Source organism: Lepidothrix coronata, unplaced genomic scaffold (genome assembly GCF_001604755.1).
Source record: "Lepidothrix coronata isolate B3197 unplaced genomic scaffold, Lepidothrix_coronata-1.0 Scaffold117, whole genome shotgun sequence".
NCBI lineage: Eukaryota > Metazoa > Chordata > Aves > Passeriformes > Pipridae > Lepidothrix > Lepidothrix coronata.
In genome coordinates, this window is record NW_016690297.1 from 585,197 (window position 1) to 609,024 (window position 23,828).

Here is a 23,828-nt window from a genome sequence, read left to right on the forward strand (position 1 = left end):
TCCCACCCCATCCCACCCCATCCCATTCCATCCTGCTCCGGCGCCTCCGAACTCACAGTTTGCCCACAGCCGCCCCCCGCTGACCGAGCCCGGCGCGCTCACCCTGCCCCGGCAGTGCGGGGGGACGGCGGCGGACAGGGAGAGAGGGGAGGAGAGATGGAGGGATGGAAAGAGGCGGCAGGCAGGGAGGAAGAGATGGAGGGAGGCGGCGGCGCTCCGTGCGACGCGGCCGAGCACTCCCGTCACATGACGGCGCCGGCTGATGAGGCGATTCCGCCTGCCCCGGTGCCCGGCGGGCCCGCCGCCGCTGCCACTGTCGGGGGCCGCCCGGGACAGCAGCACCTTCGGGCCGCCACGGCTGGGACCAGGTGAGCAGCGGCTGCAGGCGAGGGCGGCTGCCTCCGCCGGCCCCTTCCCATCCCCTGTGCGTGACTGCCCATGGACGGGGTAGGGCAGGGACAGGGCTGGGACAGCGGAGCTTCCAGCCCGGCGGGCGCTGTTCCCACCCTCGTGGCAGGGAAGCATCGTCTCCCCGTGGCAGCGGGTCACCGAGTGTGCCCGGGGGTGGACACTGACCCTGGTGCTCGGTGGGCACTTGTCACCGGTACAGCTGGTGTTACAGAAGTAACTTTTTTTTTTTTTTTTTAATCTCTTGGGGAGTTGAAGCGTAGAGAGTTAAGGACATTTGCTCAAATATTTAAGGGACAAAATAGACACTGTAAGTTTTTTTGCTTTATCTTGCCTGGACCATTTGATCACTTGTTGAAAGAAGAAAAAATGGCCTTGGTAGTCTCATTTGGGCTCCTTTTCAGCGCTGAGTTTGCTGATTGTATTTTTCAGAAATGCAGGGTCTGGGGCTTGCAAATTATGAGTGCTTCATTGATGCACCCATTGAAGACCTTCATGGCAAAAAAAGAGTGCCTTAAAAACACTGCTGTGGATCCCAATGAAGTGAGGAACATGGCCTTTCCTTGGGAGGCAGATTGGACAGCTGCAAACTGAAGCTGAAGAGTTCACTTAGAAAATCCAGGAGTGAAATCTTTGATGTAGGAGAGTTGAGGAACAGTTGACTGGCTCAAAACAACCAAGTTGGAAAGTGGTGGGGGAACAGGGCTGGCCTGCTGTAAGCCCCAAAATGGCAAACTGGGGCAGGTGAAACGATGGTGACACTGTGCCAAATGTGGTCCATTGCCCTGGCTTTAGAAGCTGCTGAGACCATGCTGGATCCTTGGGTGGTGACTATCTACCTTTCTCTCTCCCTTTGCTTTCTCTCACTTTCTTCTACCTTCTTCTAAAATACATTGTAAACCAGACCACAAAATTCCAGTAAGTGCTTTGTTTTGTCTGGATAAGCTAAAATTTGCTGATTTAAAGTTTGCAAAGTGCCTTACTTTGTCTGGATGTTTTCAGAGTTGCCAAGTACCTTATTCTACTCAAATGCTCTAAAGTTTACAAGTAAAAGTTGTTATTGAACCCTCTGAGAATTTGATTGCTTCTCCTGCACACCACCCAGGGCAAATCCAACTACCTTCCCCTGAACTCGTTGAGTGGGCAGGGGCATTACAGGATCCTAAGCAGCTTCTAAGAAAAATAATCTTTTATTAAAAAAGCAAAAAAAGGAAAATCCATCCAAAAGAGACTACTTTCCAAAGACAAAATAGATGAAAGTACCAATGTACTAGCATGATTTGATACTGTGACCAGTAACTTCTGCTCCTGTGTAGTTTACTCAGTGCTTCCACAAATGTCAAAAGAATGAAGGAGCCTTTTTAACTTCACTGTTGTTGTTTTTTTTTTTTCAGATTCCTGCTTTCACAGTGCGTATCTGTGAAAAATCCAATCGAACAGCAGGCTTTCTCAGTGAGATTTACTAAGTTCAGGAAGGGAATTGTTGACTGTTGACTTTGATACACTAATTGGGCCCAGCAAGATAAAGCTGCTCACATGATTTTATGTGACTTTTTAACAGTGTATGTTTGATCACAGAGATTCTATACAGTCTTGCTAAGATGGCAAACTGGTACTTAAAAAAAAAAGTACCAGGTGAAGGCATTGGTTATTAAATCTTTAAGAGCATCCATTTTCTGTACTTCCAAGGAGTTCCATAAGGAACTTTTTCCTTGTCTTCTGTTGTCAGTTTGACAGATACAAAGATCTCTAATGATAGCTATCACTGTCTTTTGGCAGGGAGAGCATGAGCTGACATAACTAGAGCTATTGTTGAAGCCTGCTCCCTCCTCTGTGGCAAGATGCACCTTTAGAAGGGAATAGAGAGGAAGGTAATTTATATGTAATGAAGCAGTTCAAGTTGTGATGAAGTTGGGCTGTTGTTAAAATGTTGCTGGAAGCACATGACCTAAAGATGGTGTACTAAAAGATAGTATTGACTGACTAAGCACATTTTATAAATGGAAAAAAAGGACAAGAAATAAACATTAGGAGAGAAGAGAGCATGACAGCAGGTATTTAGTCTCATAGTCTGTATGGTATTGGTGAGGAATGTGGCAATGTTGTTCAGGTTAGGGTGAGTACAACATGTAATTCTGGAGTTTCAGGGAAAGCAGTAGAGGGAGATACAGCTTAAGGTATGCAAATCTTGGGCAAAGCATTGTACTTTCTATTTAGATGTTTTCCAGATTGCTGTTGGATTATAGCCTGTCAAAGGCTGCTATTGATGGAACAACTTATCCCCTGGTTACTTTGTGTACTGTTCAGATGAAACTTCTGGTATACCCCAAATTTGGTTGTGGATTCTGCTCTCTATTTCACCCAACAGCATCTCAATATAGTTGTTGACCATATCAGTTATTCTTTATATGGACTAATGCACTATTTCTGTCTATCTAAGACTTTTTGTTTGTTGTGTTTTTCTTTTTTTTCTGGTGTATCTAAAGCTGAATCAGAATTTTTCTAATCTACAACGTGAAGTATAAAATACTACACACCAAGTTCATGTTTCTCACAGTAGCTACATGTCTGAGTGAGTTATGGCAAAGCATGAAGAAGGAAGAGCAGAAGTTGGGATTTCTGAGAAGAAACCAACAGATGTGAGCAGTGTGGATAGGCACAGCATAAGCAAAACCACTTGAAGGTTGTATTAATGACAGAGGAGGAGCAGTTAATCCCCACAAGGCTGTAGGTTGTGGATGTGTACTGGAAAACCAGAGGGTGGTAAGGAAGATAAATATGGTACCTGTATGACTTTATTTTGTGGTAATGGAATATGAATACTAAAAGTTTGTAGCATCCTTGGGGGAAGTAGACAGCATTTGTAAGGTGGGCTTTTATTTAAAAATATTGCTAGATGTTTTACTGTTAAGTACATTCTTAGTAAAGTGGTCTTTTGTCAGATTATTTTTTCCAAGGGCCAACTGCTGGTGAGGCCGAATTGAATGCAAGAAATCATATTTCTTTCTAGTCTAGTTGATAATATGCCTAGAAAACACAGACACATTTTTGGGCAAGTTGGCTTCTTTGGATCTTCTTTTGGACCTGAAATAGAACAGTAATTTTCAAGCAGACATAATCACTGAGTTTGAACTTCATTGTGGTTTAGCAATAGGAATGAGCAATAGGTGAAAACTGCCAGTTGCTTTGTGGTGTGTAGTTTTGCTTAATATTGAATAGGAGGTGAATTGAAAACCTGTGGTGAATTGCAGTTTCACTGAAATTACTGACATCTTGGGAGCTAAGTTTTCATTCCTGCTCCCTGATGTTTCAGTGCTTCTGTTGACACTGCTTTATGCTTAGCTATACTTATGTTTTTCTCCCAAATTCTTTTCATTTTAAACTGTGTTTAAAATGTTGTCCCTGTTATTTCTAGAGTAACAATTTCAAGATGTCAGGTGGTGCAAAAATCCCGTTCAACATAATTGATACTGCTCTTTCTTCGTTGAAGAACTCCCAGTCCTTCATCAACTCTGGAATGGATATTGCTACTAAGACTGCCTTAGACCTTGTGGAAAGTTTCAGTAAGTATATTCTTTCTTGTATTATATCCTGAATCTGACAGATGAGTTGTAGGCCTACGTATTTTGACTTAGTTACTGTCAATATCTATCTTCATTATAGGAGCTGTAGCTCCTCTGGCTAGGCCAGGCTGTTTTCATTCCAGTCATTTCACTGTCTTAAATGATAAATTCAGTGAAAATGTAAATACCAGGAAAACATTGTCCCTGCTTTTGTAACACTGAAGACTAATTGTGTTCCAGTTGGTTTTACCCTACAGTTTTCTAGAAACTTCAATGTTGTTGAATGAGATGGAGAGGGCCTCTTAAGTGGGTGAATAAAATGACTTTTCATTCTCATGCTGCTTCTTTGCGTTGTGTTTTATTTGATGTTTAGGGCAAGATATATTAAAATAATGGTAGAGATTTCGAGAACAAAGCTTGAGACACCTGTTAGGGGATGCAGTTTTATTAAATGCTGTCCCTGCTGAAAATCAGACCCCTTTAGAGTGCTTCAATTTGGACATTTTGCAGGGGGTGCATTAAATCTGGAATCACTACTAAAAGTTTTGTTATTGCTATTTCACAGTAAAAGGGGCACTGCAAAGCTACTTTTCAAAGACAAACACTAGGTGACCCATTTCTCCATCTTAGATCTGTGATAATGTTTTCACTAGGAAAAAAACCCTTAAAGCTCCAAAACCCTGGTATTTTTAGTTAAGAGTGGAGAACAGAGAACAAGAATCCTCCAAAATGAAAGTTTTGCTGTTCATTATAAATCTTTCACTCATCTAAGCTAAGGATTATGTGCAATCAAGGTAAATGTTTTTCTTTTTGTCTAGTGTGATAGTTCTCTCTCCTTTGACCTTTTTATCCATACTCTTGTCAGAGACATGTCATTTCTAGTGGGTAGAGGAAATAGAAAGCTTGTGTGAACAGACATCTGGGGATTCCCTTTGAAGTAAAACTTGTGTAACCAGTTGTGTTTCCTCTCTGCTTTAGCAGTCACCCTCTCTCCTACTTTGCCATAAGCAGTGCACGGAAAAACACTGAATGTATTCAATTCTTTCCTCCCCGGTACCACAGAAATTATTTATACAAAAGTTAAAAGATTTGAGTGGTTTCACGTTTCAGTAGAAGCCCCTGTTGCGTTCCTATTGAGAGTCAGCTCCACTGTGCAGGTCTGCATCTGTAAGTCCGTGCTTTGTACTCCTAGAAAATACCTCTTCCTCGCATACCTCCTTCTGAAACATTAATCTTTAATTACAACCTTGACAATACTTTGTCCATTTAATGTAGTAACCAAAAGGGCCATAATTAGCATTCTGTTTTGAAAGGAGAAGATTACTCCTGAGGAAATACCTGTGGTCATTGTTACAGTTACTTTTGTAAGGTTTGGTTTTCATTCCCCTGACTACTCCATTTGGACTTCAAGTTCTTGTGCTCTTTACAGAGTGCCATCAGGAAAGATACTGGGTTTCTGTGGCATGATATGCTTTGGTATTTTAGAATTAGCATCATCTGATCTACCGGACTTTACTGTTCAGCTCTTACCTCCAGCTCATATGTGGTGATTTTTGTTTCTAGAATTGTTACTCATCCATCCTCCTTTGCCTTATGTTCTGAGGCAAAATACTAATTTAATTTTTAGAAAGAATTAGATAATATATTTCTGTTTTTTTGTTGCTGTCCTATTGGCAATTTGCTTTAATTCGCTTTGCAAAATTTAACTGTCCAGCTTCTGACAGGTTTTATTGCCAGGCTTTGTAGAAGCAATGTATTCTGTTGTAACTGTTTATTTTAACTTACAGGCACTTTTTCTGTGGATATATTTTGTTCCTTTGGTCTTTCATACTGGATAATGCTGTTTTTTGGGAACAGTAATGAAATTTTTCATAGCAAGTACATGAGAAAAATTACATTTACATCTAAAGATAAATAACTAAAAAGCAGGCAAAGTTAGTGCAGTGAGTGATCTCTGTTTCCTCTCTTTATTCCTATTCTCTACAAGCCAAATCCTGAAAACATTTACTATTAAATGTATTTATTAAAGGTTTATTTTGTTCTAGTCCTGTATAGATTTATGAAAAGAAATTGCTTGTATTAAATATTCAGGTCAGACATTGCTCATTTATGAACTTGTACAATCTCTAGAAAAATAAGGCAATTTCTGTTGACTGCTACTAATTTAGGTGCAGAATAATTTTAATGCATCTGATCCTGAAAACCTTTTATTTTTTAAGTGATTTTGTTGATGTCCATGAAGTTAAATTGTCGATTAAGACCTCCTTGTCCATTGATACCCTGCTGACTTTTAACATTGAGCATCGATGGTGTGTTGTGAGCATGCACTGGCAGAGACAAAATTTTAAAAGATCCTGTAGGGATTAAGGTTCTCTTTCTGGAGGCTATCAAAGGGAAACAGCTAATTTAAAAACTCATTTTATTTAATGAGTTAAAAAGAAATATAAGTCTTTTGCCCTTCTCAGTCTTTTTGCTGATTAGCTACTGACATTGTCTAAAGGTTGTATTCTTCTCTTTAAAGAGCACCATTGTGGTATAGAAACATTTTAAAATGTTACTATATAAAAAGCCCATGTAAGCAGAAAAACCGACTGTGCACAGTTGGTTTCAGTATCTCCCACCTGTGCTCAAAACACTCTTGGATGTACTGTGGCCCAACCTAACAAAATACTGAAGGAAAGGATACACTGATATTCTTGAGTGGTCCACCAGCATTTGGAGGGTCTGTATATTGTAAAGCTTAAGCACATGCTTATATCCTTTTCTGGACTGGAGTCCTAATAGATTTGAGAATTTGAAGGTGACACTGTTCAAAATCATTTATAATGCAAGTAAAAGCGTTTTAGTTCTACTATAATTTGCATCTTCCTAAATTTAGCCTGAATCTAGTTTTGAGCTTTAGTAGTGTGATTGAAAAAAGAATTCATTAAGTCTCTTGTCACAAATACTTGTTCAGCAATGTCTCTCAACTGTAATGCTCTGAGACCTTTAAGCCCCATCTTGACACCTCTGCACACGGAGGAGCAGCTGTTTGCATTGCTAATTTAACTTCTTTTGGTTGCTGAATTGTCTTTACTTAGACTACTCGAAGTAGTTCCACAGAGTTAGAAAGCACTGCTGGACATCCATGTCAAATACTGGAATGAAGTGTCTTTTCCTCTGTTTTTGGAATTAGTGAAACCTGCTATGTGTGTTGACTGATGGACTGATAATGGTAAGAATGTGCTGGCCAAGGGTAGGTCTAGTGTATCCATGACAGACATCTATTCCCAGCTTTACTTAAAGTTTTTGGCTGTGAATTTGGTCAGCTTGCTGAGGATGGCAGTTTTATCTGACTTTTTGCGAGAAAGCAGCAGAACTTTCTCAAGAATATGGGACTGTAAAGTACAGAGAGCTGTGGATGTTGTAATGAAGAAGGCTAACTCATGGTCATCCCCAGGCTTCCAGTCCAGCACCTGTCGTTTGAGGGTGTGTTACTTTTGTCTTGGTTGGAGCCCAAATTATGTGGGACTAGGAGGATTGCCCGGTACAAATGGGAAATAATTGGAAGGTCTTGAGAGTATGCTAACTACAGACAAGATGATAAAAATTTCTTAGCATAAAACTTCTGAAAAGCATTTTAAAGTGTGGACAGATAATGGGTTTTCTGCTAGAAGGCAAGATGCTTCCTTGATGTCTGGGACTATTCCAACCACACATCACATTCTCACTGCCAAGTATGGAGGCCCTAAAGTGTAGAATAGCTGTGTGGGAAGCAGTTACTGCAACTGACCTCTAATCTTATTTAGGGAAAAAAAATTAGCTACTTTTCTTTTTCTTCAAAAACTTGCTCTTAAATGTCATGGTCATCTGCTCCCCATGGCTGTTTGCCATCTGTATTACATGGCAGTGATCTTCCTGTAGCACTCTCAGGGTCCATATGAGAATTCCTCTTTGTTTCCATGCTTTAAAGGATTTTTCTGTTCACCCTTATGTACAGAACAGACTCATGGGTCTTAATAATGTTAGTGATAGGATTCTTTGGCATGTACCCCAGATTAAGTTAGTTACATCTGTGACTTTTCCTATCTGCTTATTGCATAATGTGCTCCCTCTGCCAGCAGAGTTTACCTCAATTCCAGCTGCTTATCCCATTTGTCTGTTCCCCTTGTCCCAGAGCTGTCTCTGTGGTTTTCTTCATGTGTGCTGCACTGCATCTCATATGTGCAATGTCCTGCTTTTTCTGACTTTCTTATCTCCAGATTGGTTGGGATCCACTTGTGTCATCATGCCTGTTCAATAGGAGCTAAACAGTAGTTGGTAATCACAAAATCAGAGTATATACTAAGTTGTAAGGGACCTACAAGGATCATTGAGTCCAACTCCTGGCCCTGCACAGGACCATCCCCAAGAGTCACAGCATGTGCCTGAGAGTATCCTCCAAACACTTCTTGAACTCTGTCAGGCTTGGAGCTGTGACCACTTCCCTGGGAGCCTGTTCCAGTGCCCAACCACCATCTGAGTGAAGAACCTTTTTCTAATATCCAACCTGAACCTCCCCTGACACAACTTCAGGCCATTCCCTCGAGTCCTGTCACTGATCACCAGAGAGAAGAGATCAGTGCCTACCCCTCCTCTTCCCCTCATAAGGAAGTTGTAACTGCAATGAGGTCTCCCCTCAGTCTCCTCCAGGCTGAACAGACCAAGTGATCTCAGCCGCTCCTCATATGGCTTCCCCTCAAGGCTTCCCCTTCGCCATCTTTGCTGCCCTGCTTTGGACACTTTCTAAGAGCTTAATATCTTTCTTATATTGTGGTGTCCAAAACTGCCACAATATTCAAGGTAAGGCTGTCCCAGTGCGGAGCAGAGAGGGACAATCCCCTCCCTTGACCGGCTGGTGATGCTTTGCCTGATGCTCCCCCGGACACGGTTGGCCCTCCTGGCTGCCAGGGCACTGCTGACTCATATTCAATTTGCCATTGACCAGGACCCCCAGGTCCCTTTCTATGGCACTGTGTGTACCTCTGTCTCATTCCACAGTCTGTACGAACATCAAGGGTTGCCCCATCCCAGGTGCAGAATCCAGTACTTTCTTTTGTTGAACTTCATATGGTTGGTGATTGTCTAGTCTTTTCATGTGGATTTAACTCTATGAGATTACCCAGATCACTTTGATGTCTCTCACTGCTCTTTTAGAATGGTTTTAATAGGAATGACTCTAAACCTTTCCAACCCTTGTTGACATAGGAAGGAACCTAGACCATAGAGACATGGTGATAAGCCTAGTTTTATTAAATTATTGGCAGCCTTTTAATAGACACTTGGTTCATGAGTTTCTATGGAATATCCACTATTCTTTGCAGTGACTTTCTAAACCCATTGCAGCGATGCATAACATACATGAACATTCTAAGTTTGTTCATCTCTCAGAGCAGAGGACCTTTCCATGGAAGTTTCTCTGTCATTGACCTAAAATGTCTCCTATTTGGAATGGTGCAAACTCCAGTGTAGAGATGGACTCTGTAGCTCTGTTTGAATATAAAATGTTTTTGTTAATTTGTTTTTTTTGTTCTTCCCCCCCCAGTTTATTTTTCATTGAAAATTCAAATGCAGGATTCCTGCAGTACCATACCATAACACAACTCTTAACATTGGCAAAGTTCTTGTGCATGAAATGACTACGATGGGATTGTTTTGGGATCCAGAAATTAACCTCTTGACACCTGTGCTTCTAAAATTCTCGTGCTGTGTTCTTTCATGGTGTTAGAGATCATTGTGCTTCATAAAAATAATCAAAACATAAGATACTTGCCCCAAGAATGGGCTATAGCTTATAGGCTGGAATGACACTTTACAACCTCCTTGAGAAGTGGTGTGAGCATGAAGGTTCTCTGACTCAGGAAATGAGCAGGATAAACTTTGTCTTGCTGTCCTGTTCTTGTTCAGGGAAGAGAAGCCGTGTCAAGATGTCTTCTTGCATGTCTTGCCTTCCATTGCATATGAACGGTGGTTTTGTCAGGTTGCTCTCCACCTCATAGTGGCCTCATAGTGGTCAAAGCTGTGGTCTGTGGTGCAGGGACTCTGCGTGAGGAATCAGACCTTGTTTTTCCCTTGGAAGCCCATAAATCTGTGAAGGTGGTAATGAGAAGCAAATAGCAAATGGTTTTATATGCACTGAAGGAGTACAGGTTTTTTTTCTAGTTGGAGAATCTTAAGTGTAGGTTTTCTATGTTTGTTTTCTTTTGTTGGAGAATGTAAGTGTAGAATGTCAAGGGCCATGCTGGAGATAAATAGCTTTTCGCTGACACTTGCTATATGAAAATATTTTCTAGCTATGTGAGAAGGTACTGTAGAAAATGAAGAGAGGCCAATGATTCATGAAGTTCATCCTTCTGTGTTAGCCTCTACCAGATGCTTCCTGTGAAGCTGCAAGAATTCCCTCATAATACCAAGCTGTTCACAGAGGAAGTTTTTTTCTAACCTCAGGCTTTTATCTGCCAGAAGCTGGTCTGCTTTGTTGCTATACCAGTGTCTGTGGTACTAATTGGTGACATGCACAAACTCAGTGTAGGCACCAAAATTACATCTTTCTTCTTGGGAAAGTTCTTTTCCTGTTGTTTAAGGTAAACTTGTATTTTGTGGTATGTGAGATAAAATGTTTCAGATTCCATTTCTCAAAAATTCTAATTTTGTTTTCCTTCAAATCCCTCGCTTAAGATTAATCCTTTTAGGAAAAATGCTCTTTTAATCTTATGCTTCTCTTCTATTGCACTGTGCTTCTTGTATTGTTTTACAGGTATTTAACCTTTCAGCTAACAGTGAGAAAGATATGTTTTTCTTGAAGTAGGTAGGTAAATGGTGTCACATTTTAAGTATTTTTCTTTAAGTAATTTTATTCTTGGAAACAAAAAGGCCTGGTTGGGTTCTTGTGAAATGCTTTTCTGAAGACAAAAAATTATGTTTTGTGCGCTATGTTCTGCAGTCAATATAAAAATTTGGAGAAGAGAGGGTTGGAATAATTTTTTGTCTTACCTCTGTTTACTTACAAGATTTATAGCCAGCACTGATGGAATTTCCATTGCTGGAATACACTGGTTGATTCTGGAAGCTGTTCTTCAAAGAAGCTGTCTGAAAAAGGAGAATTTGGAAATGTGCCTTGTTTCAAAATCTGGAAAAATATGACTTGTAATGAAAGATTTGTGTTCTTTTATATTTATACAAAACCACCCTGACTGTAGTCTGTAATCTTACGAAGTGGGAAGAAACAAATATGTGTGGTTGTTACTATTTCCTAGCTGGAATTTTGACTGCAAGAAGAATACAGTGCAGTGAGGGGAAAGCAGCTATATTAAGCAGCATACTTTGTTCTGCTAGCTCTTTCTGGTGTGGGCACTCAGTAAGCTGAGTGCATCCAAGTATCTTTGTTCCTCAACTTTCGCAGTTTGAAGCAAAAAGAGGCCCTTTAGGTGGCAGCAAAGCCTTTCCTGCAGATCGAGCCCTGGCTCCTTAACCTGCTGTGGCACTATGAAACTCCCTCCTGGAATGGATTTAGAGGTGTTGGTGCCATATCACTGTACTCCTGCATTTAGTAACAATAAAATATAAACGGAGGATTAAGACTAATAGAGATAAAGAGAATTTGTACTACCCGATCAATACAGATCGTTGCATTTTGTACATGGCATGTTGTGGTTGAACTAGAGAGTATCATTCAGAGTGAAATCCAGTCTTGATTTACAGCTAGCTTGCTGAATAACTGTCTTTAGTGCATTCTCATGGAAGTGTACTGACAGCTTGCACCTGAACAGATCGTATGCTGGACAGTCTCAGCTTTTGTCAGAACTCTTATGAGTGCTCAGATGAAAACTGGACAATTTTTTTTCTCAGGTTTTGGTAGATGGTATTTACATAGCATCTGATGTCAAATACACACATGCATATGTATGTGTGCATATTCTGTTCTCTAACATATTTTTCTAAGCCAGTGTGTAATTTTCTCCCCCAAAGGTCATTGTGAGTTAGAGAGATTTGCAGTCACCTGGTGGGTTACCTCATGTACCCGTAGTCAGTATAAATTTCTCTGTGTCCTAGACCTCATAAAATCTCAGTAGTCTTCAAAATAGATAATAAGTGGGATTTAAATGCTGTATAGACCTTTTTGGAGACCCTCTGTGCTCTAGTGATGTTAACCTTGAGAGAATGAGTGAGCTTACAGCTGTAAGTTATAGGCTTGAAATTGCTGGGTGAGGTTCTTTGGCCTCTGCTGTGCATGAGATCAGAATAGAATGATCCTAATGGTCTGTTCCAGCTTCGAAATACTATGAAGTACTGCAGAGGTCTTGTGTGGGCTCTTTAGCACAAAGATAAATCATCCTCTTTGAACGAAAGCCAGAGAGGAATATTTTATCTCAGTAATTTACTGTATGAAAATATTCTCTGTAGTGTATTAATCTGTCATTTTCTTATCATCATATTTCTGCCACAGAAATGTGGCAATAAGAAAATACCGCTAACTCCTGCTTAAATGTAGAGGCATATGATATATATAGAAAGTAGTGTGGGCTTTGAAGAACCCACTCTGAAAGCTTTAATTTTTATCAATTTAAGTAGATCAGTATTTAGCTTTCAGTGATCTAATTGTGTGCCTAAATAACTAGGGAGGGAGGAGGAACCCACAAGAGTAGGAAAAAATCTGGGGTTGGCAGCATTTAGAAAGATTAAGGATATAAAGCAATTGTATTTCTTTTCTTGATTCTTTCCACTAGGAAAAGGTTTAACTGGATGAAAGTAGGCATTGTGCTGACATGTTCTCGGTGTTTGGTCAAAACACGAAAGAAGCCCTTATGTAGACATGATCATTCTGAACTTCATCCTGATCCCCTTCCAATTAGACACAAGACACTTCTTTTAAAAAAAAAAAATCCCTTTATTTTCCTTTCTCTTCTTTGTTCTTCTGTTCAAGAATTCAAGAACTTGTGATTGGTTTTTGCCTTTCTTTTTTTGATACTCAAATAAGTGTTTTTTTGTCAGTGAACATAGAATTAATTATAAGAAGTTTTTAATACTTTCAGATTAAAAAAAAGAAAAAAGTCACTCTGACTCGAATCTGGGTTTTATGACATGTTTTATGAAATTTACACGGATGTTGTATAGCACACTGACACTCTAGTGAAGAATGAAGATTATAATATGTACTGATTAAATTCCAGGAATTTAAAGGGGAATGTTTTCTTTATCCGTCAGAATCATATGTAAAACTTGTGTGTTCCTTATTACTGACACTGAGACCCATGAAAAATACTATCCTTTGGAGGACAGGCAGAGGTTGGTGGTCTGAATTGGAGCTTTAAAATATTTTTTATTATAATTTTCACAGGTTATTTTGCTTGCCTTCTCATTTTCTTTCCCATTTTCTTTGAAAAAGAGCAAGGAACACATAATAGCATTATATGAAAGAGATAAAACAACTGAGATACTCTTGAACCTGATTTTACTGAGTCCTTGAGGCCAGGAATAACTGTGCTTTCAAACTGGCTTCGCACTGTGGCCTTGAGCAAGTCACTGAAGTTCTCAAGGCATGAGTTTCCCTTCTATAAAAAAAGATGTCAGGAGTGTTTTGGAAGGATGTATGAATTATCTCAAGTTCCTGTCTAGATATTCACTTCTGTTTTTGCTTATGCCTTCTGTGCTTGGGGAAATTACATTGCAAGAGTCTAACAATCACGTGAGTTGTCTGTAATGGTGGTAGGTGATTGGATAAAGCAGGAGATAGGTAGCCAGGAAAAATATGTGTACAGGAGATGTAAAAGGCATCAGAAGACAACAGCCTCGCAAAGATGTCGTCTTTACCTTTTGTGAATTGACAAATAGGAAGTATCACAACTCCAAGAGCCATTATGGGTGATATGAAGTGGTTTGAACCACTGTAATATACACAGGGCACTAAGTGAGGATTTGCACTTTTATGAAATTTATGAGTGGACCCACAGCCATGTCTACAGGAGGGTAGTCTGACGTTTATTAGTGGGATGATAAAGAATATTATGTGAAGAGAGAAAATTTTAGACTGCTTCAAAAATGTGCTACTAAAACTGCTTATGGAAAGAAAATTTACAGCAAAACTCGCAGTTCAGCAAAAGGTCAACTGAAGAATCCATTCTATTTCCAAATAAACAGTGTTTTCTTTCGTGTTTCAGTTTTCAGGCACTGTATCTTATATTTCTGTCTGATAATCAAAGAGCCCCACATGTTCAGAAATCTTCAGGATAGTAGTGGTAGATCATGAACAAATCACCTTTAGCATCTCTTATTTGACTTCAGAAGTTGAGTTACTTTAGTCAGTCTTCATGTAAGTCCCACTTTCCAGACATAAGTACTTTGTATTGCTCTTTCTTTGAAATACTGAAAGAGCTTATTGAAGGAAAATTAGTAGTATTTAGTCTCATGCTTGTTGGTCTAGAATGAGCCTTTTCCCAAATTTTACACTCTGTGCCACTGAAGATAGGGATGCATCTGCAAAACTGTTGGCATACAGTCAGCCCATTTTTTTATAAAAAAGATAAAAATGGAACAATCCCTCTACCCCTCTTAGACATTGAACAAGGGTGGGACATTCATGATGAGCATCACACAGCACAGCCTTCTGTGCAGGGCATGTAGTAACCAAGTAACCTGCTGTCACACACTGCTGCCCCAGCCACCCTCAGGCATTGTTTGCGTTGGGTTAGTTCCCAAACTGTGCACCACATAGCAGTTACTATTAATGACTGGTGAGCTTATGCCCTTTTTGTTATTGTTGTTTCAGTTTGGGGTTTTTTTGTGTGTCAATGGACCTTTATGCCAGTAAAAGACAATCAACAGCCATGAGTCTGTTAGAGCTGCTATTATATAAAGGGATGGGAGAAAGTAAGAGGTGACCCTCAAAGATTGTGATCACTGGGGAGATATCACTTGCTCGTAGAGAAAGAATCAAAAAGTGGTCTAACAAGTGCTCAGGGGAAAAAAAGAGTGGGAATAGGGGAACTGGATGAGGAGGAAGAGAAGGGGACAAGGGCAAGTGGTAAAGAAATGTGTAATGAAGGCCAAGGAGAAGTAAGAAATAAGAAAGGCACAGCAAAAGGATTAAGCAGGGTAGTATGCTCATTGTTCTCTAGATGACAGAAGATATTTGAATGCCTTCCTTATGGTGTTTCCCATGTGAGCAACTTCTGTAGTTTCCACAAAGGTGTTGCTTTTACAAATAGGAAGAGTAGTCTGGCATATAAATTGAAGGAGAACTAGTTCATGTGGATGAAAATGAGAAGGTAGATGTGGTCGTTCTGATTAATCTTGTGCTGGAGTTGTTGGGCATATGTGTGCATGACCCTCATTGCCTTTTTGACATTATCAACAAATGTTACAGAGCACTCAGAAATATGCATGTGCAGTATTTCAGAGCAGCACTGACAATCTCAAACTGCACCATAAATTACGTGTAATGAACTTTCTTATTAAAAAAGACTTAACAAAAGGAGCCAGCTGGCTTAAGGAGAAGGTGGCAGATGAAAAGAACACAATTCAAAGAAGTGTTCACACATTAAGGAAGTAATTTTAACAGGCTTTCCCCAGACTGTAAGTGGGAATGGAATTATACATTGCATGTAAATGTCAAGTGACAATAATATCTTCTGAGTTAAATCAACCTTGCAACCTCTTTCCTATTTTTCTTAAGCAGATGAATAAAGTTTAACTTGTGATTTCCTTACTAATCATCTTAGTAAGCAGTGGGTGAGTAGACTTTTTAGTGTATGGGTAGATTAATGTGACATTTTCACAGGACTTTTTATTTTTTGAAGTTTATTACTTGTGGGTGTGGATCTAATTCACAGCTGTTTTTGAGGGAATTAGGTATGCCATAACTTATTCAAATTCTATATTTTTTGGTATTTTTAGTTTATATCCATACTTTGTTGGAAGCGTGTAGTCTGTCCTGATGTCTCAAGATAATCAAGATAATATACTTCAGTGTAGAGACTTGGCCTAGTCACTTTTATAGAAAAACAGATTTTAAATAAAATTCAAAAGCATATCAGTATAAAGGGGAGAAAATTGTCTCAGCCAGTACGTGTCAGCTACACAAATCTCAAGCATAGTCCTATGGTTCTGAATTGAATTTATTTTAGTAACACAATGTCTGTGGTACTTTACCAGAACAGAGGGAGCCTTCTACTTCCTATCTAGTTACAGAATATTTCCACATTTAATTTTCAGTTTATATTTCTGTCTTTTTTCAAAACTACCCCCTTAAAAGCCGTAAGGCCCCTCAATGCTCCTTCTTTCCTAGTACGGACAAAGATAACAGTGTTATCTAAAAAACATGCTGAGAGACCATTATCCATGCTAGACTGTAAGCCATCAAATAAATTCCTGTTTCCTCTCAAAATCATAAATATTTGTGCATGTGTGAGAGACCCAGGCAATACAGACTTGCATTGCCCTTTTGTTGCACGGAGATGTGCATTTTCCACATGATAACAAAGTAGCAGCTCCTCATAGTAGGACAAATTTTTTTGTATGAGCTTTGTGGGAAATGAAATTCCAGCAATGGAAAGATTTAGCTCTGTCACTTGCCAGCATGCAAGCAACAGAATGAATGCCACATACCAGCAATTCATGCCAAAAAGGGGAGATCTGCCAATTCACAGAAGAGGTTTTATGCAAAGGAAGCCTGCTAGAGGCAGAAAGAAATGCTGGTTTTCATTATGCTTGCAGTTTGTGTACAGTCCTTGCCTTTGCCTTGTCTGTGAAGGAGGATTACGTTGTAGCTTGTTTTTTTTGTGTTGGGGTTTTGAGGGTTTTTTGGTCACTTTGAGGAATTATGGGCTCTGAAAGTCCTAGCTGTAGTATTGCGGCATGGTTAGCACTTGGAGTGGAATATCCATATGTGATTCATCTGAATTGGATGTTTTATGTGGGGAACATCACTTGACCTTTGCTTGCATGAGACACTGGTTTTCCAGACTCCCTTTTGTTTAACCTTGGTTGTGTTTTGTCTGTCAACTCTAGTATCTACATTTTCAGCAAACAGTTAACTTTGGAGATGATACTCATATCAATTTCCACTAACTTTCACATTTCTGATAATCTATCAAATCAGTGTTTCTGAATTAAAAAACCCCAAATTTTCCATTGTCAGCTCTATATTATGAATCTGATTTATCTGTGGTTTATTTCTTTATGTATGTGAACTACTGTGAGCCCTGTTGTGAGACACTTCATTGCTTTATTCAGTGGTTTAAATGTGGAGTTGCCTGCTGTCCAGATCTGTCTAAAAAGCTGCCTATAAAACTGGATTGTTTTTCCACCCCGAGCTGCTCAGCTGCAGTATAGCCAGTGCCCTGGGTAGTTAAGTGAGAAAGCAGTGGTGCTCTGTCTGGAGCTACTGATCACCTTCTCTGAATTCTGAAGTCAGCAATGCCAAGGGTTGCAGAAGCAGAAATATAGACTGGGAGACTATGGTGGGTTCAGAGAAAAAAAAAATATGTTTGTAAGTATGTAATCAAAACACTGGGCATTTAAAACCCAGACATTTTCTGGCATTCCACCCCCCCCATCTGTTTCATTTTGGGTCAGTTATGTTAACATTTGAGTGCTTGATGAGTGTTCATTTGTGTCTGTGTGAAGCTGTTGCAGTTGGTTGTGGAAACTTATTTTGGATTCTCTTGGGGTTTTTTTGTGTGTGTTAATGTAACTATGACCCCTGAACTGAGCTGAAATAAGACAATGATGGATTGCCTTGATGTGAGGGTATTGTCTTAGTCTTACCTTCCTGTTTGATACATGTTCTACTGCTTTAACATTTACTGAAACATCACACTTGATTAGGTAATCTCTGATGAGGGTTTGTTAGCTCTGAGCTAGACTGCCTCCAGTTCTGGAGAGAGAAGTAAATGTTTCTGAGAATTGTGAAGGTCTTGAGTGAAAAGGGTTTGTTTTCCTATCTTTACTGATTTTTTTGTTTCTGAAAAGTCTTTCCATCCCATTTCCCCAAATGAAGGAAATTCTACATAATTACTGTATTTAGTTTAATGAAAGTAAACTTTGAACGAGCTTCTCTGAGAAATATAATAGATTAATTAGCACAAGCAAAGTTTTTCTTGTGAAAAACCTGATTGGTACTGTTTACTGCTGGCTAATAACAATCATGCCTTTTATTAGAGACAGAGTTGCACTTCACACTAAAATATTTGTTTTTCACCTGTCAGTTCAATTTAAAATATGAGAAGAATTGTTTTTTGGCAACAGAAAGCATTAATACAGTTGACTTGTAAACAAAAGTGCATGGATTATCTCTGTAGAATTCATAATGTGCCAGTAGAGATCTTGTGTAAAACAGAAGAAATTGTGCTTAAAAAAAGATCTAACAAGTTAGAATTGAACTTGTTGGAATAATAATAAAAAAAAAAATTACTTTGCTCACATTAATTTCCAGGGGGAACCATAGATATAAAGCAGTCTGTGAGCCTTTTATAGAATTGTAAAGACACATTAAAAGTCTTGAAATAAAATACTTAATGTGGAATATCAATTTTAAAAAGTGTTCAGAGGGATCAAAGAGTAGCAATTATGGCACCTTAACAAATATTTCACTGTTCCTTATGAGAGAAAATATTTCAAGGAATTTTTTGACCAAATTCTAATGTTACCATATCAAGTTCTGAGAGGAGAAAGTGGGTAGAAGGAGGACAGCACTAACCTCCTTATTTTTAAATATTTCCAACCCTCCTATCTCTTGTTTTAGGAAGGCAAAGTCAGCAGCAGCTCGGGGCTCCAAACCACGCTCTTTTGTGTGGTGCAGACGTGCCCGTGCCTCCACAGGGAAGAAACTTTTTGTTAGTCATAGGAAAACCATTTCCCATTAAAATTATTAGTGAATGTTGTTTTCAGCCTTAATTTCATCATATGTTGAAATCCACTGAGAAGAGAGGGATATGTATGTGTGTGTGTGTGTGTATGTATGTATTATATATATATGTAAAATATATATATTTAGGAAAACATGGGGGAGATTTGTTATTTATTTTATGAGAGATTGGTCAGATTTCTGGGTGAAGGTAACATATGCCTTGTGCTTACTCTGAAAATACAGGTGTGATTCCTGTATCTTTTTCTTGGCAAACAAGTTGACTTAGGAAAATTTCCACCCCCCCATCTCCACTCTGCTACAGTTTGCCACCCCCTCAATTGTACTGGTGCAACTATTTAAATATCTGCACTTCAGATTCCATTACTGCAATATCATGGTTTTGGGGTTTTGTATTTTGGTTTGGATTTGGAGGACAGATTGCTATTTTTAGCTTGAATTGTTTCATTAATCCAGTTTATGGTGTGACCCTATGAAAAATCATATTATTCTAGCTGATGGACAGCAGAGGAGGAACATAAGAGGAACAGCAAGGATGAGTGCCTGGGGAAATGACCTGTGAAACTTACTTTGTTGCAAAGAAAATGTACATGAACCTGAGCCTTGGTGTTTTCTTGCTGCTTGTCGTTTTGTTCTTCTTGGACTTATGGGTGTAGCTAGTGTTGAGGAATGCTGATTTACTCATGTGCTGAAGAGAGAACAGTAATTCTGGGTGGATATCATAGTAATGCCAGGGAACTGGTGTAGAATTAGGAGAGTGGAGATCTTGAGTTGCTTCTCAAAACTGTTGCATCCTGTAAATGCTTTATCCTTCTTTCAGTGCTTCTGCTTATTAGTTACACTGTCTTTGTTAACTTTAAATTGGTCTTTCTGCAGAATTAAGTAGGTGTTGATTGGTAAAATAAAGATTAACCTCACAATGACCTTGGAATTTAGTAAGGAGAAAAGAGCTGCTGTTCAAGTGCTGGTCTCTTTGTCTGAATGGAGGGAAGTAGTCTGGGAGTTGTATGGGCTTTAGTATTTAGTCAAACAAAAGCCCGTTCTTGTTTGGGGAAATTGTACATACTACCTGTCTTCATGTCTTGGTGCTGTAAGTGCCATCAAGTTACAGTAGCAAAAAATATGTAGATACACAAAGACTATTTTTCTCTTTCTGTTTAGTAGCAAAGTCTGTTTACTTCTATGAGAGATTAGTTGATGTCTTTGTATTATTTATGTGCCTCAGCCTAAATTAAACAATCTCTATTTGTGTTGAATAATATTTACTTAGGATTTTATGCAGCAAAGCACGTCAGCACATATCAGAGCTAAATCAAACTCTTATGTGAGAGCCTGTTTATTTCATTAGCTCAATATATTGTCAGTTGGTGTTCAGAGGCATTGCCATGCTTTACATTGCAGTCTGTTTGGGTACTGTGGCAGAAATATCTGGTAAGATAGATCTTTGTTACTGCTCTCAAGTCTAAGCTGGGATCATTATGACTTTTTAGCCTTCCCCTGGTAGCCTTGGGGAAAAAAGTACTGTAAGGAAGTTGCTTTCAAAAGCACTGTTGGCCTAGTTCAGCTGGCAATGGAGTTTAAGGGAGTTTCATGTTGAGCAAAAGTTTCATGATTATTATAGAATAATATAGTTATTTTCAAAAGTGGTTAGTGATTCTGGGTGCCTTAGTTTCTCTGTGCCCACTCTGAGATGACTCTCTTCAGAATGTGTGCAACACCCACTCGCTGGAAATGCTGGCCCCCTGAGACGTTTCAAACTGGGCATTCAGCAACTGAGATGTTTCAAGGTGGGTGTTCAGACCCTGTGTGGTCTGTTTCTTTGAAATTCTTACTCTCTACAATATAAAGTACTTGGGTTTCATTTCCATGGGATTCACAGGAGCCTCTTGGGCCACTGACCCTCAACTCTTTCCATTTCAGACTGTCATAGCCTACAGGGAAATGGTTTGTAATACAAGACAAGGGAGTTTTCATCAGGTGTAGTCTGTAATCTACCAGACACTCTTGGCTCATTTTACTTTAAATAAAAAATAAGCAGAGAGAAATGGATAATGGAAGATTTTTTTCCCGTTACTTGCTGAATAAAACAAATGTTTAAATCCAGACTGAAAAGTACAGCCCTTTCCTTTCCAAATAAAACCTCAGAAGACTTTACTCAGGTACAGGAAAATGCTTGACCTAAATCCAAGTATTGCAGTTTGATTTGCAGTTTCTTACAGAACCCAAATAGAAAATAAGATGAAACTTTAAAAACCATTCACAGGCAATAGTTCTGGTGCAATCTGTGTCCTGTGCTGGTCTTTCCTTTACAAGTTCTGCCTCACACACTCTTGTCACTTCTTCTACTCAGATTTTTTTCTTTGATAGAATACAAGAAACTCATATTCAACTTTCTTCTTTGCTTGAGAGGACTCAAACTCACTTTTAACCATCTTCCAGAAGAATAGTTTAGAGATGAAGTTGTTGGATATTGAGGAATGTTATAGAAACCCAGACTGGCTGAGGTTGGAAGGGACCTCTAGAGGTTGTTTTGTCCAACCCCCCTGCACAAGCAGGGCCACCCACCTAGTGTAGGTTTCTCTTTCTGTCATTGATGACATTTCATCTTGTGAGACATGCTTGCCTTTCAGTGGAGTCCTGGTATCTAGGTGAAGGTGAATGATCTGTAAAACCATTCCTGCATGCTCTGTCTCTAGCTCTGTGTATATGAAAGCTTTCTATGCAGCAGAATGGCTTCATTAGGAAATGTGGAGAAATACAGCTTCAAATACTCTATGACCCAGTTAAGGCATTTCTTGAGAAGCTGGAGGTTTCATTAGGCCTAGCTAATGAACTGCCTGTTACATGGAGGGAAATTTTGCAATTACTGTCTCAAATTCCCCTTTACTCCACCAGTTGCCATTCCCTGTATGGTTGTTGGCCCTCTAATCAGTAATAATTTTTCTTCTCTTATGAACTGCAATGGTTAGTTCCCTTTCCAGAGGGCTCCACAGATATTTTTGGACATTCTACTTTCAACCATTTCTCTGTGTGAGGATACCTGCTCTCAGGAGATGAAATGGGTATTCTCCAGTCTTTTGCTGTTTCTTTGTATGGCTTCTAATTTCTTTTAGTTTAGAATTTTCTGTATTAGCGTTCTGCTGTTTTTGCAGCCTGATACGTTACATATGTTAAGTATGTCACATAAGTTAAATATGTTATAGGTCAGGGAGATGAGATTTTGAAAGAAATTTTCTTCCATGAGAGTTTTCTGAGAAGCTGTCCATGTATCTGCAGGAGAAAAAGCAAAGATGTACCCTCAGTGCTGCAGAAGCAATCTCCTGTTTAGGTTCTTCCTGGTCTATGTAGCCTGGAGTACCACATCAGGTTCATGCCTATGTAGACAGGGGAGGGAAATAAGACAGTGGTCTCCTACACAGGTTTGTATCCTCTCACTACTGAGCATCCAGACATTAGAGGGACATCCAGCTACTGTCTTCTCCAAGAATGTTGTGAATCTATTCTTAAAGAGTGTGGGTTGGTTGAAAGTTTTTTTCAAGATCCGATTTGAATTATCAACAGTTTTGAGTAGACCAAAACTGGCAGTGCAGAGTGGAGTCATAACACTTTTGGTTTTCAAAATGAAGGAAAAATGACAGCAAAAATGCTTAGCTGTATCCTGAATTGAGAATGTATGTTCTCCACCAGAAGATGGAACAATCAAGTGGGGAGCTTGTATTCATCTGCTGTCAGCAGAAACTTGAAACCTGCTGGCAAAGTGTGTATTTTATCTGCTGCTGGTGCATATGAAGACAAAGGCCTACTACCACTGTTGCTAATGGCTCAAGTGACTGATGTTTTTGTTTTAAATGTTTTAAAAGTCTGAAATCTACAGTCAAAATTTGGGGGCAAATGGTATACCATTAGTCTTTTGCCTCAAAAGATGGGAAAAACAGCGTTAGGCCTTGAATTTCAAAGCAAACTAATATGTAGTGCAAGAAGTAGAACTGACATGTCCTGTTTTCTTTAAATTGAAAGTTTGACTTTTGTTAGACAATACTATAAATGTATGACAGAATGTGTGTATTTATGTTAATCCACGTTGTCTGTGCTTAAGCATTTATTTTAAGTACTGTTATACTTCCAAGTTTAGAACCTTTCTGTAATTTCATGGTATTCCAGAATATTTTGTGTTTAAGATAGTCTGTGGTGGAAGTGAATGCTTATTTGGATTGCTGTGCACTGGCTGCAGGGCACCTGTAATACCCTAAATAAGCAAATACTGATTTGCACAGAAAGAGGTAGTTGTGAAAAATCTTTAGAAATTTTGCAAACTTGTGGATGTATACAGGGAGCTAAAGTAAATATGAACTCAGATATGAGAAGGAAATGCAAGTTTTTTTGATAGATTTTAGATTAGTGTTAGTATAGGAAGTATTAAATCAGTGCTGACTTGACTCTATCCTGTTATTGCAACTTCTGTTTTAACACTGTGGGTTCATGATACATAACTCAGCCCTGATTGATTATGGTTTAAATCAGCAGTAATGCACCTCAACGTGATCAGTTTGGTCTCTTTAGAAACGAGAAATTGAACTCTTGGTTGTCACTTTATGTAACTTTTTTTTATGTAGGGAGACTTTTCAGAATAATATCCCTGTTTCCATTATAATAAGAGATCATAAAATCATGCAAGCTGGAATTTATAACATGAACTCTGCATATTCATCCAGATAATTTTAACATGATGCACATGGGCCTTTGAAAATGAAATTATGGCCTTGGACTGGCCTTTCTGTGAGTAAAAAATGTAATATTGCAAAATGTATAATCTCTGAGTGGTGAGGGTAATGACTTGTGAAGAAATGCTTGCTAAACTCAACATATTTAGTGTAGATAACAAGGAGACAACTACAATATGCAACTTTGATGGTATTTTGTGGCAGTAGCTAAAAGCATATGCAGATAGTTTGGAATGCATTCCTTAGATATGAATT

The 23,828-nt window shown here is 39.1% G+C and overlaps 2 protein-coding genes across 7 annotated transcripts in view; one reads left to right on the top strand and one right to left on the bottom strand.

The window, feature by feature from the left end:
- Nucleotides 1-226, bottom strand: part of KIAA0196 (KIAA0196 ortholog) — a 31,922-nt gene extending 31,696 nt beyond the window's left edge. Inside the window, exon 1 of one of the 2 annotated variants that reach the window (XM_017825260.1) lies at nucleotides 57-226. The gene's annotated coding sequence lies outside the window, so the exon portion shown is untranslated. The remainder of the gene's footprint in view (nucleotides 1-56) is intronic. The other variant, XM_017825261.1, reaches the window with a different exon arrangement.
- A 44-nt stretch (nucleotides 227-270) lies between these two features.
- NSMCE2 (NSE2/MMS21 homolog, SMC5-SMC6 complex SUMO ligase) overlaps nucleotides 271-23,828 on the top strand; it is a 128,151-nt gene continuing 104,593 nt past the window's right edge. For 2 of the 5 annotated variants that reach the window (XM_017825254.1, XM_017825255.1), the window contains exons 1-4: nucleotides 280-368; nucleotides 2,188-2,279; nucleotides 2,895-3,047; nucleotides 3,824-3,971. In XM_017825254.1, coding sequence (XP_017680743.1) covers nucleotides 2,988-3,047; nucleotides 3,824-3,971 — 208 coding nt within the window. In that variant the 5' untranslated portion in view covers nucleotides 280-368; nucleotides 2,188-2,279; nucleotides 2,895-2,987. Of the gene's footprint in view, nucleotides 369-2,187; nucleotides 2,280-2,894; nucleotides 3,172-3,823; nucleotides 3,972-23,828 lie in introns of those variants that run through there. The other 3 variants (XM_017825257.1, XM_017825258.1, XM_017825256.1) reach the window with 3 other exon arrangements.